We start from the raw sequence: 19,654 nt of genomic DNA, 5'->3' as shown, positions 1-19,654 counted from the left end.
GTTGATTGTACACTGCTGGTGGAATGGGAGCGGGTGAGAAGCCCGAATATTTGTAAAGTGCTTTGAAATCCCTGGAGGAAAAGTGCCATATAAGTGTAGGTGCTTACATTTCCCCCCATGATCATAGCATGAGCATATTGAGTGCAAAGTATTATTATTAGTCAGGAACTATTGAACTCCCTTTCCAATGTAAAGTTAAAAACCAACAACCAAAAAACCAATTTATTTGAGCATGAGCTTTCATGAGCTACAGCTCCGATGAAGTGAGCTGTAGCTCACGAAAGCTCATGCTCAAATAAATTGGTTAGTCTCTAAGGTGCCACAAGTACTCCTTTTCTTTTTGCAAAGACAGACTAACACGGCTGTTACTCTGAAACCAACCAAAAAAACGTTTTTAGTAAAAACTTGGAGTGGCTTGTTTCTTAATGCAGTTATTTAAACCATCTAAACTTATCTTGCAGATCAAGAAATTTTACGTAAATTGGAGAAAGAAAAAATTCTTGTCTTCACCCCATCTCGGCGTGTTCAGGGAAGAAGGGTGGTCTGCTATGATGACCGGTTCATAGTAAAACTGGCTTTTGACTCAGATGGCATCATTGTATCAAATGACAATTATCGGGATCTTCAGAATGAAAAGCCAGAGTGGAAGAAATTCATAGAGGAACGCCTGCTAATGTATTCTTTTGTGAATGACAAGTATGTTCTTTCTTCATATTGTGGAATTTATAGTTAAAGTTCACAGTGGAAAGTGAAGTTCATATTTCATTGGGTTTTTTTGTTGTTGTTCCTCTCCCCCCCCCCTTCCCCCCACCCCAGATTTATGCCTCCTGATGATCCTTTAGGACGTCATGGTCCAAGCCTTGAAAATTTCCTAAGAAAAAGGCCTGTTATTCCTGAACATAAAAAACAACCATGCCCTTACGGTAGGTTCACAACAGTCAGACTGAGTTCTGTGTACAAGGGGAGACTTAATAAAAAGTTAATATCATGTAATTAGACTTCCCTTAAGTTTTTAAAACCAGAAACTGGTTTTACTTGCTAGCATCCAGATTGGACATTAGCTTCTATCTACACTTCTTTTGTTTGTTGTTGTTAAAGAAACATATATAGCAGAGCATTTGGGATAGGCACATAGTTCAAAAGTTTAAGACACTTAGGTTTTCAACTGTGAAGCCCTGGGTCCAAATTCATAGTGGACATTTATCCACATTAAAAAGCTATCATACCATTTTGTATAGGTTTTACTCAAAGGAGAAGTCCTGTACTGTATAAGTTCTGGGATAGAGATATTCTTTTGTCTTGTACAGCAACAAGCAGATTATCAGTGCTCAACAATTATAATACGAGGGAGAACACCGCAGTTCACAGCTGAGCTGTGAGCAGGAGACATGCTCAGTAGCTGCCCTCGTATGTACAAAACTCCAGATTACTCTATCATAGGTGCTGACTCCATGGTGCTCCGGTACTGGAGCACCCACGGGGAAAAAAATAGTATGTGCTCAGCACACACCAGCCATCCCTGATCAGCTGTTTGGCGGTCCCCTCCCCCTAGTGCCTGCCGCCGATCAGCTGTAAAGTGGTGGGCAGGAGGTGGTGGGGGGGAGGAAGCGGAGTGGAGGTGGGAAGAGGTGGAGTGAGGGTGGGGTCTTGGGGGAAGGGGCCTCAGCAGAGCAGGGGTGGAGTACCCCCAGAAAAATGAAAGTCGGTGCCTGTGCTCTTCTCACTTCTTTATTTTCATAAGCATCTACTTTCACACTACAACTCAGAAAGTAGTTAAAGTAATACAGTAGGGAACACTGAATCTTTTTGTTTAGCTCATTATAGAGACATGTTGGGGTGAGGCAATATCTTTTATTGGAGTAACTTCTGTTGAAGACAGAAAAAAAGCTTTTGAGATGCACGGAGCTCTTCTTCAGGTCTGGGAAGGTTCTCCCAGCCTCATAGCAAAATGCAAGGTGCAACAGATTGTTTAGCATAAGTAGCACATATTGTAAGGGACTACTCAAGGTAGAGTGGCCCATTAACATCTGTACAGGCATGAGACAAAAAGAAGGGGTTAGTGGGTTATAGATTGTTTAGCTTACTGTAATATAGCTTTCTGTGTGATTGTCTGTTTTTTGACATGTTTAATTTGGAGACTTCTTTTGCAGGCAAAAAATGCACTTATGGACACAAATGTAAATATTACCATCCAGAACGCGCAAATCAGCCTCAGAGGTCAGTAGCAGATGAGCTTCGAATAAGTGCCAAATTGTCTGCTGTGAAAACTATGAGTGAGGGAGCTTTGGCCAAATGTGGCACAGGATCTTCCATTTCCAAAGGTGAAATCAGTTCTGAAGTGAAACGCATTGCCCCCAAACGCCAGTCAGACCCAAGCATTAGATCAGTTGCTGTGGAACCTGAGGAAAGGCTATCAGTAGCTCGGAAGTCAGAAGCCAACTCTGTCCCTTCTCTTGTTTCTGCATTAAGTGTACCAACAATCCCTCCTTCAAAAAGCCATGCTGTTGGTGCATTAAATACTCGTTCTGCAAGCAGCCCTGTACCAGGTTCATCGCAATTTACTCATCAAAAATCCTCACTAGAACACATGGCCAGTGTGCAGTATCCTCCCATACTGGTCACCAATAGCCATGGCACTTCTGTTAGCTATACAGACCAGTATCCCAAATACGAATCTTTAGGAGACCATGGCTACTATTCCATGCTCAGTGATTTCTCCAATTTGAGCATAAGCAGTATGCGTAACACAGAGTATTATGGAGCTGATGCAGACCAAGGGATGTACTCTAGAAATTCAAGCCCCTGTCCTGACAATCGCTTAAGCCATACAAGTAATGATTCTTATTCCTCTTACAATGATTTGTATCTGGGTGTAGCAGATACCAGAGCAGAAGACAATGTGAAGGTCCACAGACTTTCATCCCAAAATCGTCTTCAGCCTTTTTCCCATGGTTACCATGAAGCCTTAACTAGAGTTCAGAGTTATGGAACTGAAGAGCCTAAACAACTCCCTCGCAAACAGTCTGTTTCCCATTTAGCACTGCATGTCCAGCATCCAGTTGTTGGAGCACGGTCCAGTTGTCCAGGAGACTACCCAGTGCCTCAGAATGTTCATCCATCAGCCACTGCACAGCCAAGTCGTGCCTTGGTGATGACAAGAATGGACAGTATTTCTGACTCACGGCTTTATGAAAGTAACCCTATGCGGCAGAGAAGGCCACCCCTCTGTCGAGAACAGCATGCTAGTTGGGATCCATTACCATGTGCTGCTGATACTTACGCTTACCACTCCTATCCACTGAGCAACAACCTTATGCAACCATGTTATGAACCTGTAATGGTAAGAAGCATGCCTGAAAAGATGGAGCAACTGTGGAGGAATCCCTGGATTGGGGTATGTGGAGAGCCACGGGAACAGCATATTATTCCAGAACATCAGTATCAGACATACAAGAATCTCTGCAATATTTTCCCTGCTGGTATTGTCCTCTCGGTAATGGAGAAAAATCCCCATATGACAGACGCACAACAGCTGGCAGCTATGATTGTTGCCAAATTGAGAACAGGGCGTTAAAATGTTAGAGCCTCTTTTTGATCTCTTAAAAACAAATAGTATTGAGTGTATAGTGGGCAGGATTTGGAGGAAAAATTAAAAATAAGGGAAGTAGGCAAATCTATTGTAAATATTTTCTAATTCTGTGGTATAAAATTCTGTACCCTATAGCAATCATTAAATATATGTGTGAGGCACTATATAAAAGCAGATTGTATTGTAAATATAATGAATATTTTAGGATTTCAAAAATAGGGCATTTTAAAGGTATTTTACAGGAAGTGCATACATTTTTGCATGAATATATAATTTAACTAAGAACTACAAGGTTATACTTTTAGAGTCTAAAACTGTTCATTCAAAACTATTGTTAGCAATTATATTGCATGTATCAATGTATAGTTTCAATTTGATTATAAATATATAATTGGCTTTTCAAAATACGTTCAATACATTCCGGGATCATAAGACTTTGGCTTTGACACTGCATTCCTCTGGGTCAAATATTTTTTTAAATGGGATGATTTGCCAACAATTACAATAATCCTCCATTTGTAAAACAAACCTGATCTATTCCCTTTTTCACTTTTAAATGTCAACATAATTGGTATCTCTTAGCTTTGAAATCTATCCACCCAGGGCTTGATCCTGTAAGGTGCTGAGCACTTTGGCCCCAATTCACCATTGGCTCCAATCCAGCAAAGCATTTAGGCAAAAGTGCTCAGAATCTTGCAGGATTGAGTCCCAATTCAATGTTAAAAGTAGGATAAACTGTAGCCTTCCTCTTCAGAAGTACTGATGAGTACAAAATGTACAATAGTACATTTTAAGGGTCAACTGTAGACTGTCACTTTACTTATGCACTGTTCATTACTCACCCTCAAATGGAGGGGAAGGCAGTGGATGTTAAAGTGTGAATATCCAGTTTAGTAGAAACTGCAACCCTTCTTTTGTGGCTAGGGATAGTATTTGAAGGGTTAGACTTACACTCCAACAGATGAATAGACAATGTTTAAAAGGGGAGAGGGGCTGGTTCTGAAAAGGGATGCTACATCTTTGGCTTGCTGCAACCTGGCCTACTTTGCACTTCAGGTTGACCCAAAGGTGTGCATTTTCCTCCTGAAGGATTTTAAAGTTTTTATTTTGACAGGCAAGAAAAAAAATTGTGTGTGGCATTGTTTGCGCAACTAGTATTTTGCTCAGGGGTGGGAACCTTTGTAGCTAAATGCCTCCATAAGAGGCGTTTATTGGTTTTTTTAAGCTGCACTGAATGGACGCCCTTTTTAAATCGATGTATATTTCAACATTTTGAACCATTACTAACTCGATATGTCTCGAGCTAGGACTTGTTGACTTCTACTGTAGTTTTTTTCATGAAAGTTGAGAAGGCCTGGTTTATGGCCTTTTGTTTCTTCATGAGAAGGTGTGACACTGCCTAAATGTTTCTTACTGTGAAACACACAGAACGTGAGGCTGCAGTCAGGGTTGTTTCTGGTGTTTTGATAATGGCTTGCATGCTGCTTTCTGTTTCTGTTTGTCTGAGGACCAAAGACTACTACATCACTACTTCCACTTGCTACTGTAAAACCTGCATTGATTCTAAGTGTATCTTGTGGGCTATTTATCATGTGCAAAATGTGAAAAAGTTACAGATGCAATTAAAGTAAATGTATTAGTATGTTGGCTGTTCACACCATTTCACACATGATAAATATTCTAGTGTCCACACAGGTATCTCTCAGACTACTTACATATTTTGTCACGGCCATATCATTGTGTGTTCAAATTGCATTAACTTGAAGATTGTTTTCTTCATACCTGGAGTATTAAAAATAATTGTTTTAATTAGTTGCAGATCATTGCTGTTAATAAAAATGAACTAATCTTCAAAAAGTTAGCATATAACTATAGAAAAATATTTTTACTCTTGACCAACTTTCAAAGCATATCTTAACTAGCATTTTATATTTTTTAATTTCCAATTACTTCATATTCTCTTCTCTTTTATGGTAAAAGCAGCTGAGAGTAATGCCTCAAATAACCAGAAATGACCTTTTGTTTGTTGATACAAATTGTATCTCTCTTTTTCTTGATTGTATAAAAAAAATGTACAAAAACCATCTCTAGATTAACTTCAGTATTGCATTTTCACCATGTTTGTGACACTGTGTGTCACAGGGAAGTAGCCCATGGGTAATTATGAATCTTTTTATTTAAAATGGGCACTTGTAGTTTTTAGACAAACAAGGACAACTTTTCAAATCCACTTTATTACAGTGTGCACAGATATTGTGTGTACACTTAAAAGCATTATATTACATAAGTTATCTTTAGTCTATTTATTAAACAAATACATTCTTGCAATGGAATTTTATGTAAAAATTGTCAGTTAATGAATCATCTGCATGTGTTTATAAATAGAACTGTAAACAATATAACTGCTGTAGACTTTGCTTAACAGGTTAATTATACATGTATGATTTAGTTTTAAAATGAGGTTTTGTGTACTCACACTTTCCATCTTGCATGGAATTAAATGTGTATGTAGAAAAATGTTTTCCTTCTCCCCAACTATACAAACTCTTGCAAGACGGTTTGGTAGAGATGTCTCTCAGCATACTCTATTTGTAATACAGAGCAGAGGTTACTGCATAAGGTTTTGGATGATTTATGGAGATAATGTATCTTGTAGGAATTGTCTAGTCATTTTAACTCTTTCACTGACTTTAACCTGGTAGTAAATTCAGTCTTCTTCAGGGCCTTGTATTTATTAGGAAGGAGTGAGAGTAGAATCCTAGTATAAATCCAGCAAACCCTTTCTCTAAGGCACTTCTTTGAAGGCATTTTTTTCTAAAATGAGCCAAGAATGTTTACATTGTGTAGAAATATGGGAAAAAATGATGAAGTCTTGTAGAAATGGTCTGCAGAATTTTTGCTTAAAAGTTATTCCTCCTCTTAAAAGTAATAATTTATAAACATGGTTTAGTGTCTCTTGATCAGCTAATTTAACTTAGAACATTCAATGATCCACATATGTTTTAAGAGATCTTCAAATGCCAATTCAAAACACTGACGTTTGTTAACCTTCAGCACTTAAGCTTAGATTTCTTCAAACACAGAAGAATTGATCCCAAGAAACACACGATCATTATTGTAAATATGAGTTTGTATAAATGCTCTTTTTGAGAGCACAATATTTAAATACACTTTAATTTGTGTAATAGGACAATTCCAGAGTATATATTTAAAAAGAAAAAAACTCCAAAGACTATCATAGTCCTAGATAAAGAACAGCAAAAAAATAAAATTGGGTGAAATCCTGACCTATTGAAGTCAATATGGCCATGTTTTCATCCCAGGGCTCCCTAGCTTGCTGGTCTTCGTGTTCCTCAGCTATCTTACTTTTATGTAGTTTGTCACTGAAGATTACATTACCTTCAGTTTATTAGGCAACTGAGTAATGATTTGGAATAAATTAAATGTATTTCTGGAATGTTACCTGAAGCTACTTAATGTTTTTGTAAATATCACATTGTATTTAGTATTGTATTAGCGTGTGTATATAGATTATTTGACTACTATTAGTCCTGTTGGCGTACTATTGAGCTACAGTAGTTTGCGTTATCCATTTGTAGAATTAAACGTTACTGTTTAATTGTTGTAAAATTTTATAAAAACTCTTTGGGTTTTTTGGTTGACCCAAATATAATGTAAGTCTCAATGACAAAAAGAGTGAAAATGGACGTTAAACCAGTACATGGTCTTCGTAAATCACTGTACTAAGTGTGCAATGCTCTACCTGATGCTGCATGTAATGCATTCACTAGCATGGCCGTATTCTTAGCTTTTTGTAAAGTTTTGATTAATTTAACTGTTTTTAAAACACAAAGAATGTGTATGGTTGATAAGAACAAACTGTAAAGCAGACTGACTAAATAACTTATCACCAAAGTATTTTTTTTATTATTATTATTATTATTATTTTTTTTAAAGCCAGTTTGCCTCTGAAAATGTGAATTTTTGCCTTTTGGAGTGATTTCTAATGACTAAAAAAATCAGAATGATCAAGGTGTGAATGAAGAAATTTCCCCATATTACTCACTTTTAAAAATTTTACTATATCAAAACATTTGGAAGATGGCATGTATATGGTTCCGTTTCCTTACCACCACCTAAGAAAACTCCATCAGAGGGCATACTGTGAGCCCAGTCTTACTCCACAGCAGCATGTGAGAACAGGAGTAGTCAAAAAAAGCACAGCAATTTTAGAGAGATGCTGTTCTGAGGAATTAAGTATTAACCAGTTTTGAACTATCAATTGATTACTTGAACGGGGAGTGGTGCAGTAAGTTCACAGTTCAGACCATTAGATGTTTCACCATTATACACTTGGAACTTTCAACAGTAAATGTTGACAGTTTGGTTTTTTTTTTTTTTAATGACAGAGCGTTTCTCTTGCCTAAGGCTTCTTGTTGCTGAAAGATTGTTGTGTGTGAGACTGTCTGTATGTGTATTATATGTAAAAATCCCACCACAATATTTCAGGCTAAAGAATGTAAGTGCACTATCACATAGAAATCACAGTATGCTTTCCCGGTTACACTGTTTGGTTAGCCTCTGAGGAAGAAGCTCAGTCTGTCACTTTGGCCTGTTTAGCACATGCATGTGGTGGTGACTAGTGATGTAGTGTGCAAAATCCCCATAAAACTTGTCTGAATGTTTTTAAAGGTTTGTTAGTGGTATTACGAGGCAAACCTGGAAGACATTTTAGGTAGATTGTAAAATATTACTTGTTCTCTCCCCCCCAGTAATATGTAATGGGTTTGCACAGCTATTAAATATGATCAGAACACTTAATGTTATGGATTATATATGGATTTACTTATTCAATAAACTTATGAAAGTTCCTGCACTACCTGTTTCTAGTTCATTACTTTATAAATTCCTTTAGGTAACGGAGTATGAAAAGCACTGTGATGTGTCCAAATTTCAGTCTACATTCGTTTAGGATTAAGAGATTAAACCTGAACCTTTTTACTTACTGACATTTGCCAAGATCCTACAAGCACAGAAGCACCTGAGTAACAAGTCTTCCCATTTAGCTAAAAGGACTATTCATGTGTGTAAAAGTTACTCAAATGCTTAAGTGCACCACGGATCAGGGCCAAAATGAAGGGGTTTGCATTTCAAGGTAAAACACATTGTCTAGGAAGCTGAAAAATCTTGATTGTTAAAGAGAAACTGAACACAGAGCATGATGAATGGTAAATAAAGGAGGGAATATTTTTTTTAAAAATTAATACTTTCTATGCATGGTTCTTTGGGTTCTTAGAGTGTAATTACCTTTTTTAAAGAAATTTTAGTTTATCTTTAAGAGAAATCAACTATCTCCAACTGTATCCAAATATACGAGTGACCCAAATAGTTTTATCTAGCTTTTTAAATAATCTTGTCCCTTCAGATGAAATGTAAGCTATAGAAACAGATCTTTCTCATTTTTTTTAAGATGCCTATTCTTTTTAATTAAAAAAAGAAATCATATTACTGATTACCCACAAGAACTCTGGTTCATGTTGAGGCTTACCTGATGCTAGAACATTTTTAAAAAAAAGAAATTAAACAGTCAAGAAATGGAAATGCACACATTACGTAAGAAACCTATGCTGAATTTGAAAAAAAAAAAAAGTTTTATACAATGCTGATTCTGCAAAGAAACTGATTTGTAGACTTATTTATTTTCTATGGACATTTCAGTAGTACATCATCAGTACCTAACACCTACCCTTTTAAAAATTCTTAGGGGGTTTTTTTAATTGCTTTTCCAGGTCAATCTGTAAATGGAAACCTAAATTAACATGCCCCAATAATATAGGTAATTTGAAATCTGTTTTGCTGCCTCCCTAAGATGTGCTTCCATAAAATGTCCTCATGCCACATTAATCTGTTTGGATTACCATTATAATGACACATCAGGGCATGTTAATAAATGTAGATACCACAATAATCAAGTCAGTACACAAAACATTCTTCCCAGTACAATGTGTCATGCTGATCTGTATTCAAAGCCAAAAAGTTATCTTAGCAGCTTCTCTAATTAGTTCCATTAATTAATATACTAATATTAGTTGCTGGATTCAAATTGTGACATTGGGAGCCAGGGACAATTCATTCAGATGTACTGTCCCTGGCTCCCCAACCTCTGTTTGGAGGGGAGCCTCAGGCCTTTAATCCCTCTTACGCAGGTGGAGGAATGCAGAAGCTATCAGAAAGTGGGTTGGCCAAAGACAAAGGGAGTAACAGTTCAATGGCATGCTCTCAGCAAATTTGCGGATGATAATAAACTGGGAGGAGTGGTAGATACTCTGGAGGGCAGGGATAGGATACAGAGGGACCTAGACAAATTGGAGGATTGGGCCAAAAGAAATCTGATGAGGTTCAATAAGGATAAGTGCAGGGTCCTGCACTTAGGACGGAAGAACCCAATGCACAGCTACAGACTAGGGACCGAATGGCTAGGCAGCATTTCTGCGGAAAAGGACCTAGGGGTGACAGTGGACGAGAAGCTGGATATGAGTCAGCAGTGTGCCCTTGTTGCCAAGAAGGCCAATGGCATTTTGGGATGTATAAGTAGGGCCATAGCGAGCAGATCGAGGGAAGTGATCGTCCCCCTCTATTCGACATTGGTGAGGCCTCATCTGGAGTACTGTGTCCAGTTTTGGGCCCCACACTACAAGAAGGATGTGGATAAATTGGAAAGAGTCCAGCGAAGGGCAACAAAAATGATTAGGCGTCTGGAACACATGACTGATGAGGAGAGGCTGAGGGAACGGGGATTGTTTAGTCTGCAGAAGAGAAGAATGAGGGGGGATTTGATAGCTGCTTTCAACTACCTGAGAGGTGGTTCCAGAGAGGATGGTTCTAGACTATTCTCAGTGGTAGAAGAGGACAGAAGAGGAATGGTCTCAAGTTGCAGTGGGGGAGGTTTAGGTTGGATATTAGGAAAAACTTTCTCACTACGAGGGTGGTGAAAGACTGGAATGCGTTACCTAGGGAGCTGGTAGAATCTCCTTCCTTAGAAGTTTTTAAGGTCAGGCTTGACAAAGCCCTGGCTGGGATGATTTAATTGGGGATTGGTCCTGCTTTTGAGCAGGGGGTTGGACTAGATGACCTCCTGAGGTCCCTTCCAACCCTGATATTCTATGATTCCTCCCCCAAGAATCCACACTCCATGCCTGGACCCAATATTTATCCCGGTGACAATTTATCAGGTACCTCCCCTCACCTGCTCATGGCTGTCTATAACTTCCCTTTGGTCATAGTCTTTCAGATAGCTTTCAAGGCACAGGAATGATCCTTTTCCAGGAAATCTTATGTGGGATGGAAAAACATTCAAATGCTTTAGGAAAACATATCTGCCATGTTCCCTTCACCCAGTCCAGTTGTACTTCTAGTAAAGAAAGCAACCAGGCTTGCTTGACAAGATTTAAATTCACAATACTTGATGCACGTTTCTAACAAAACAACAGAACTTCTAGAAGATAAAGGAATCAGAAGTTAGATGTATGAGATAGTATTTGCCAAGATCACACTTCCTTCCTTTCTAAACTGCTACATTTGCTTTGATAAAACCCCCAAAACTATCAGATACAACAATTGCTGGCTTACTCCCTTGTTATTTGTCTTCCGAGCTATACATGTTCAAAAATTTTAAGTACTCTCTCAATTGCTTTCAGTCACTTTCTACAAGGTCTTCCAAATTTATCAAAGTTAAGAAGTTTGGACAAGTTACCACTAACGTATCCTTCTATATTACTGGACTTAGGCACATAATTGTAATGGTATTTAGGTGTTAGACCTTGCAATGCTGAATGGATCAATGCCTAAATACCTTTAAAAATATGGGCCTTGCTGTTTATCTGTACTCTCTCATTTGTAAGAGCCCTTGTTACCTTTATCCCAGGCTGGCCAAGAATTTCAGAAGTGATTATTTTGAGTGCTCAACTGAAGATGCCATAATGGGATCTGTTTTCCAGAAAGTCTGAGCACTTATTTTTTGAAAGGCAGGTCTGTCCAGATGGGTAATCACAGTCACTTTTTTAAAAATTGGTATCTCTGTCCCTTACTTTTTCCTTACAGCCCTCTCCTGACTTTGCTTTCTTGTGTGGCTACATTCCCTGTTCATAGAATCCTAGAATATCAAAGGGTTGGAAGAGACCTCAGGAGGTCATCTAGTCCAACCCCCTGCTCAAAGCAAGACCAATTCCCAACTAAATCATCCCAGTCAGGGCTTTGTCAAGCCTGACCTTAAAAACCTCTAAGGAAGGAGATTCAACCACCTCCCTAGGTAACGCATTCCAGTGCTTCACCACCCTCCTAGTGAAAAGTTTTTCCTAATATCCAACCTAAACCTCCCCCACTGCAACTTGAGACCATTACTCCTCGTTCTGTCATCTGCTACCATTGAGAACAGTCTAGAGCCATCCTCTTTGGAAGCCCCTTTCAGGTAGTTGAAAGCAGCTATCAAATCCCCCCTCATTCTTCTCTTCTGACGACTAAACAGTCCCAGTTCCCTCAGCTTCTCCTCATAAGTCATGTGTTCCAGTCCCCTAATCATTTTTGTTGCCCTCTGCTGGACGCTTTCCAATTTTTCCACATCCTTCTTGTAGTGTGGGGCCCAAAACTGGACACAGTACTCCAGATGAGGCCTCACCAATGTCGAATAGAGGGGAATGATCACATCCCTCGATCTACTGGCAATGCCCCTACTTATACAGCCCAAAATGCCATTAGCCTTCTTGGCAACAAGGGCACACTGTTGACTCATATCCAGCTTCTCATCCACTCTAACCCCTAGGTCCTTTTCTGCAGAACTGCTGCCTAGCCATTCAGTCCCTAGTCTGTAGCAATGCATGGGATTCTTCCGTCCTATGTGCAGGACTCTGCACTTGTCCTTGTTGAACCTCATCAAATTTCTTTTGGCCCAATCCTCTAATTTGTCTAGGTCCCTCTGTATCCTATCCCGTCCCTCCAGCGTATCTACCACTCCTCCCAGTTTAGTGTCATCTGCAAACTTGATGAGGGTGCAGTCCACGCCATCCTCCAGATCATTAATGAAGATATTGAACAACACTGGCCCCAGGACCAACCCTTGGGGCACTCCGCTCGATACCGGCTGCCAACTAGACATGGAGCCACTGATCACTACCTGTTGAGCCCAATGATCTAGCCAGCTTTCTAGCCACCTTATAGTCCATTCATCCAGCCCATACTTCTTTAACTTGCTGGCAAGAACACTGTGCGAGACCGTATCAAAAGCTTTGCTAAAGTCAAGGAATAACACGTCCACTGCTTTCCCTTCATCCACAGAGCCAGTTATCTCGTCATAGAAGGCAATTAGGTTAGTCAGGCATGACTTGTCCTTGGTGAATCCATGCTGACTGTTCCTGATCACTTTCCTGTCCTCTAAGTGCTTCAAAATGGATTCTTGGAGGACCTGCTCCATGATTTTTCCAGGGACTGAAGTGAGGCTGACTGGCCCGTAGTTCCCCGGATCCTTCTCCTTCCCTTTTTTAAAGATGGGCACTACATTAGCCTTTTTCCAGTTATCCGGGACCCCCCTGATCACCATAAGTTTTCAAAGATAATGGCTAATGGCTCTGCAATCACATCCGCCAACTCCTTTAGCACCCTCAGATGCAGCGCATCCAGTCCCATGGACTTGTGCTCATCCAGCTTTTCTAAATAGTCCTGAACCACTTCTTTCTCCACAGTGCGCTGGTCACCTCCTCCCCATGCTGTCCTGCCCAGTGGGAGCTGACCTTGTTCGTGAAGACAGGCAAAAAAAGCATCGAGTACATTAGCTTTTTCCACATCCTCTCTCACTAGGTTGCCTCCCTCATTCAGTAAGGGGCCCACACTTTCCTTGACTTTCTTCTTGTTGCTAACATACCTGAAGAAACCCTTCTTGTTACTCTTAACATCTCCTGCTAGCTGCAACTCCAAGTGTGATTTGGCCTTCCTGATTTTACTCCTGCATGCCTGAGCAATATTTTTATACTCCTCCCTGGTCATTTGTCCAATCTTCCACTTCCTGTAAGCTTCTTTTTTGTATTTAAAATCAGCATGGATTTCACTGTTTTTTCATTTGCAGTAGTTTGTTTAAAACTCAGGAAGCCCTGTTAGCTGCTGCTTGTGCCTTGTATTCTTTTCCAGAAAAAATTCTCGTCTGTTGCACCTTGACAATGGTGTGCTCTAAATTTTCCCACCATTTTAACACACCGATGTATTGTAATATTTCCCTTCACATACTTAGGACCTCAATCCTGGAATTCAGAGTAACAGCCGTGTTAGTCTGTATTCGCAAAAAGAAAAGGAGTACTTGTGGCACCTTAGAGACTAACCAATTTATCTGAGCATAAGCTTTCGTGAGCTACAGCTCACTTCATCGGATGCATCCGATGAAGTGAGATGTAGCTCACGAAAGCTTATGCTCAAATAAATTGGTGGGTCTCTAAGGTGCCACAAGTACTCCTTTTCTTTTTGCGAATCCTGGAATTGGATCTGTGAATCCTTGCAGCATCAGGGCCTTTATCACTTAATTTGCTAAATGTTCTGCTGTGTAAGGAGCAGAAACCTTAATTAAAGTCAGGTCATTGATCAAAGCCCTGAACCCAGCCTGGAGATAGCTGGTTCTCTTGGAACTGTTCCAGAATCTTGTCCCAAGACATTAACCATGAGGCCAAAGGACAGTTCTGGGATTTTTATGCAAACTGACTTTCCTTTTAAGCACAGTAGTGTGTAAGTCTACCATATAGGCAACATCTGATCGAACAGGGACAATTGTTTCAGGGTTATCCTTTTACATCTAACCACTTCTAAAAATTAAGACGCTATCTTTCCTGACAAGAGAAATTCAGCCATGTACATGATTAAATCGTGAGAGGAACCAGAACATGTGCTTCACTGAAAAAAGAAAGACCTCAATAGTGATCTATTGGAAATAAAGTATCTTTTTCAAGAACAATTGAACACAAAAGAGAAGCCAAGATCCAGGAAGAGGGTTCACTTTTAACTGGAGAATATTTTATTAAATATAAAAGTTTAAGAAACAGTGAAGGATTCCAATGTAAGTTAACCCTAAAACTATATTTCACATAGCTCAGTTAAAAAGAGGTAGGAATTAACTTTTGTTGTTAAATAGACTAGAGTTACTAGACAAATGACCTCAAGCACAAATCAAGTTATAAAATAGTCAAACACTTTTATTTCCCCCAGGAATTTTTTACATGATAGACTATTTTAATATCACCATGATATCTCTTTGTGCTACTTATCTTGTCTAAAAGTGGCTGCTTAGAAGAGCTGAAGGCCACTTTTTATTCTATGGAGGTCATTCTGGGTCCACAATAATCCTTCCATCACACCTCCATTCGATTCAGGAGAGCTGCAGAAAGGAAGAAAAAGAGCAATTTAAAAGCCTCAGTGATTTGTGTAAGAGCTAAAGTGAAGAAAAATCACTTTGAAAAGCACTTTTAACTTTGCCAATGAGAGCAGGCGAAAAAGGGCTTGTGATGCGTGCCCTTTGGCACCACACTCTTGGCTCATTTTTAACTCAAGCTGCAGTGTCTGAACGTCCCCAGTCAATATTCAGGATCTATGAAGCTGCCTTTCCCCTCTACAGGTAAATATAACATCTGCTAATGTGAAAGATGCAAATGGATGCAGAATTACCTGTGCAATAATATTTCAGCTGAACTGCTCTTTGGAATCGGGAACACAGATATATCAGGCAACATGGTATTTCAGCAAGCAGTCAACGTGAGACCTACCTATGCCAGGAGATACCTGGTATGCACAATACAAGTAGGCACAAGTCTCACAGCCTTGCTGTATCAGCCATTTTCTATTACTGAGGTCCTTGTTGAGGTTGTGACCACCCTGCTCTCGGCAAGAAGGGGCACAGATCATGAACAACATCAGGAACTCCCACCTGTCAGCAGGATGCTAAACCAGTATAATGAGAAGGATGGTTCTGAAATAAAGGTGCAGCCCTGGGGGTCAGGAGATGTAGATGTCACTCCTGGCTCAGCCAATGACTCCCCATTGCTTAGATCATAGGAGAGTCTCTTGTGCCTAGCCCAGTGCAGTCCTTACCCATAAGTGGGGCTCCTACCACCATACAAATAACTTCTAGAAACCAGAGTGTACTTAGAGTTTTGTTTAAGGAATTTATTGTTTGGGCAATGCCCAGAGTGTTCTAGGCCATTTCCAAACATAGATGGTGGCTCACTCCCTCACAATCAGTATAAATAACCCTTTCCACGGCACAAATTACCCTCTATGGGGACGTTTTAACAGTGTTTCCTTATCCCAGGGAGAACAACTGGAGAACACAGGTAAATCACGCTATGCCCATCAACACTGCAAGACACACGTGTGGTTGAAACTAGTCAAGACACTACCAGGTTGTGAGAAGACCTTCAAACAGTAAGGTTTACAGCTCTTATTCATTTTCCTGGAGTTGAGAAGATGTGAACCACGGTTAAATTTAACAGTTAAGTGTCTAAGGGATTCACCTGAAACCTGCACTCTGGCGCTGTGGAGAGCAGACGGCAGTCGGTGCTGTCAATTTCAAGCTTTTCCGTTTTTGTTCTCTTCATGCTCAAGGACAGATCAAATTTCAGCTACAACCCAGCGTCCTCCACAGTAAGTGTATGTTCTCTACTGACACTATTTGATAAAACCCCTGGGTTTAGATACAGACTGCAGTGTCTTTCCTGCTGACTCATCGCTCAAGGGTACTGAAATCCAGTGATTAAGCAAGACTATTAAAAATGAATCCTATTTCTGAAATGTCAAAACTACCTTTTGACATGATCTGCAAGGCTGTGCCATGCTAGCAGCTCTGCCCAGCCACCCACAGACAGATTCCCTTCTGGCTATCTTATTGCCAGCACAGCTATTGCTCTCAGGCAAGTATGGAGAAAACAGTGATAAGAGTAACAGAGAGGTGGGAAAACCAAAGGCTCTGCTTGCCTATGTGCAAAGAACAGTCCCTACCTGAGGAAATGGGAAGGGATTCAAGACTCAGCAGCACCGTTCCTAAACCACCAGTAGCCAGAGGCATCCACTGAATTCGAAGTCAGGTGAAACTCTTCCTTTAGGGCCCACAGTAATTCTTAATTTATCTCCCTGCCGCAGCTTTGAGCTGGGACACACCATCTGGTAATCTGCCCTCCACTACCTGAGATTGTGGAGTTAGTGGCCAGTATCAAATCTATATTTGTAAGTAAAAAAAAAAGGTGGCTACAAATTACAAGATAGAGAAATGATTCGTCACACACTTTTCACAAAGACATGGAGATGGGTGCACAAGGAGGACTCCCACGAAAGACTTCAGACTCAGTGCTCAGCTCATCTTCCCCTATCCCTCACCTTCATCAACAATGCCAGTTCTGACACACAGTTTGTTGTCTTTTCCCACTCCTGTCTGTGCCAAACATACAATATGAAGAAATACCCTCCCACCATACCTGTTCACATAGCCACCATCTTCTCATTTAAATCCTGCATAAAGACTGACTCTCTTCCTTTGCAATGCCTACCAGGAGTTCATATAAAAATTCCAACTTCATCCATCCTATGGGATTCCCAGAGTTCCAGACTTCTGTGTTTATCCTTTGAACTGTCAGCTGTTTCAGGCTGGGATTGTCTTGTGTATCTTGTACAATGCATACCACATAAATAGCATTTAAAGAAGACCCTATCAACCCACAAAACTATTTAACTCTTTGGCTCTTGTATACTGCCCTAAAATTGCCTACAAATATACAGAATATAAAAACTAAGGAGATATAATTATGAACAATGGTATGATACTAAGAAAAAACTAAGGCTTTCTGGAAGCATCTCCCAATAGCAACGTCTATTAGGCTATAGCCGAGTCTCACAAGGTCAGACACCTCTTCACTACTGCCATTTTAAAATTGGACATCAAAGAATTCTCATTCAAGTATGTCTCCCAGCAACTCACAATTTCTACAGCTACCTGTGGTAATTTCAACATCAAGTATTGTTCCACTACTAATTGTTTTCATTATATTTTTAATAAAACATCCAATAAACTAAATTGCAAAAGACTCTGGAGACAAATACTGCAGAGAACAAGCTGCACTGAGTGGAAGGTGGACTTCATGTGGTCAGGAAGGCCTTTTCAATCTTTGATTTTTTAGGATACAAATATGTGTTGCGGTGCACTGTTAAACCGCTGCCAAGTTCCACCCCAGAGATGGCTGCACTTCAGCAGTGGGCAAGATAATTTCCGTAGATACACAGTTTACAAATTGCTTTGGGTACCACTTCGATAAGAGGTGCTCAAGAAGCATAAGGAACAGATTCATAGATTATAAAGCTGGAAAGAACCATTGTAATCATCTAGCCTGACTTTAGGTTACATAAAGCAGGTACCGCAAGCTGCATGTCTTCTGCAGTGCAGTGCTATGTGTGGGCTAGTTTCTGCTGTGTTGTAATTGCAAGAAGCTGCAGCTGAAGTCAGCTGTTAGGTGATTTCTTCAGGAAGGCAGCTGCATCCTATACGTCACTTGCCCTCTTCCTCTTTCACTTCCAAGAGATGCTGGGGAGAGCAGAAAGCTGAAGATAAAAGAGGTAAATAACCCTCACTCCCAACCACAAGACATTAAAAAAATAAAAGCCTGAGTCACAGAGAAACGACATTTCCAAAGGTATCATTCGTTGTGTATCGTTGGTTTTCCTTATGGCTGCTTCTATAAACCCCACCAGTCAAGGCCTCTCCCCCAAGCACCACCACAAAGTTTCCCCCAGCCTACTGGGAACTTATCTCAAGAAGCAGTTACTGCTCTCTTCAGGATTATCTGTAGCCTTTCAGATCATAAGAATGACTGACCAGCATCCTTCCTCCTCACTCCACTCTGAACAAACCACCCCCTCACACCAACAACTCTGTCACAAATTCACACTTACTACTGAACTGAGGCCTGTATTCTGCTATCACCTATTGCATTCACTTCTGCAACACCCCTGCTACACCAAATTACTGAGCACTGACAAATTATACATCAAGAGACAAAAACAAAACAAACAAACACAAACATCCCTCCCCCAGTATCTTACAAAACAAGAAAGAGAGGAGGGAGAGAGAGAGAGACACACACAAAAGCTCTCTGGATGGATGCAGATATGTAGATAAACTAGACGCCATTTGTCATTAGTTATTCTATTGCTGAGAGGAGAATCATTATGGGGATTTCAAGGGGAATGATGCATGCACCTAAAGAACATTTTGCTGCAGGCAGGAAGTTAGCAGAGCGTTTGAAAGTACAGCGAAAACAGCTAAAATGGGTCAGATCCCCACATTGTCATTTGTGGGACACTGGAAGATTCTGGGGGCTTTCACCCAAGCATTATTAAAACTCTGCATGACTTTCTGGGGTGGAAGTGAAGGCACTACACGCATATATCTGCCAGCACAGTATGCATCCCTGTAAAGCCCGTTTAGGTTTCATCCTCCTGGATCAAGCAAAATGTGCACATCCACTTTTCCGTAAATTTTCCCACCAAAAATACAACATCCCTCTGATTATCAGTCATTTATTCTCCAGTCAAGATAAGAGCTGTGGGTGAGAGAGTGCAATTGGGGTGGGAAAAGTTACAGTACTAGCTTAAGAACTCAGGAGAACTTTTAAGGCTTCTCCCAAGTTAAGTATCTTTACCAATGTTTCCTGTCTGTTGTTCCATAGCTATGTTATACACCAGGGGTCTCAAACTCAATTAACCTTAGGTCCAGTGCCAGTCCTCAAATCCTCCCAGCGGGCCAGTAATGTCACTCATGCCGCCCAGACCCCGCCCCCCCCCCCAAGGCTCTGGGAGGGAGTTTGGGTTGGGGAGGGGGTCTGGGGTGCATGTTCTGGGATGGAGTTTGGGTGCTGAGTGCAGGCTCTGGGACGGAGTTTGGGGGCAGGTGGAGGTGCAGGCTCTGAGAGGGGGTTGGAGGGTTTGGTGCTTACCTGGGTTTCCAAGGTGAGGCAGGCCAGGGGGCCTCCACGTGCTGCTGCCCCCAGGCAC

The 19,654-nt window shown here is 40.5% G+C and overlaps 2 protein-coding genes and 1 long non-coding RNA gene across 13 annotated transcripts in view; 1 reads left to right on the top strand and 2 right to left on the bottom strand.

Annotated features, from left to right (window-relative positions):
- ZC3H12B (zinc finger CCCH-type containing 12B) overlaps window positions 1-8,465 on the top strand; it is a 98,360-nt gene extending 89,895 nt beyond the window's left edge. For all 10 annotated transcript variants that reach the window (XM_048863313.2, XM_048863312.2, XM_075132471.1 and 7 more), the window contains 3 exons: window positions 462-696; window positions 817-923; window positions 2,151-8,465. In XM_048863313.2, the coding sequence (XP_048719270.1) occupies window positions 462-696; window positions 817-923; window positions 2,151-3,574 (1,766 nt within the window). In that variant the 3' untranslated portion in view covers window positions 3,575-8,465. The remainder of the gene's footprint in view (window positions 1-461; window positions 697-816; window positions 924-2,150) is intronic.
- On the bottom strand, window positions 1,711-10,191 carry LOC142073226 (uncharacterized). Its single transcript, XR_012669993.1, has 2 exons — window positions 6,066-10,191; window positions 1,711-5,371 (listed from the first exon to the last, which is right to left on the bottom strand). It is a non-coding gene; the product is annotated as an uncharacterized LOC142073226 (long non-coding RNA).
- Window positions 10,192-14,793: 4,602 nt separating this feature from the next.
- Window positions 14,794-19,654, bottom strand: part of LAS1L (LAS1 like ribosome biogenesis factor) — a 47,412-nt gene continuing 42,551 nt past the window's right edge. For both annotated transcript variants that reach the window (XM_048863321.2, XM_048863320.2), the window contains exon 13: window positions 14,794-14,996. In XM_048863321.2, coding sequence (XP_048719278.2) covers window positions 14,906-14,996 — 91 coding nt within the window. In that variant the 3' untranslated portion in view covers window positions 14,794-14,905. The remainder of the gene's footprint in view (window positions 14,997-19,654) is intronic.

Source organism: Caretta caretta, chromosome 9 (assembly GCF_965140235.1).
Source record: "Caretta caretta isolate rCarCar2 chromosome 9, rCarCar1.hap1, whole genome shotgun sequence".
Classification (NCBI taxonomy): Eukaryota; Metazoa; Chordata; order Testudines; family Cheloniidae; genus Caretta; species Caretta caretta.
Note: the sequence above shows the minus strand (reverse complement) of the source record. Positions and strands in the feature narration are given on the sequence as shown.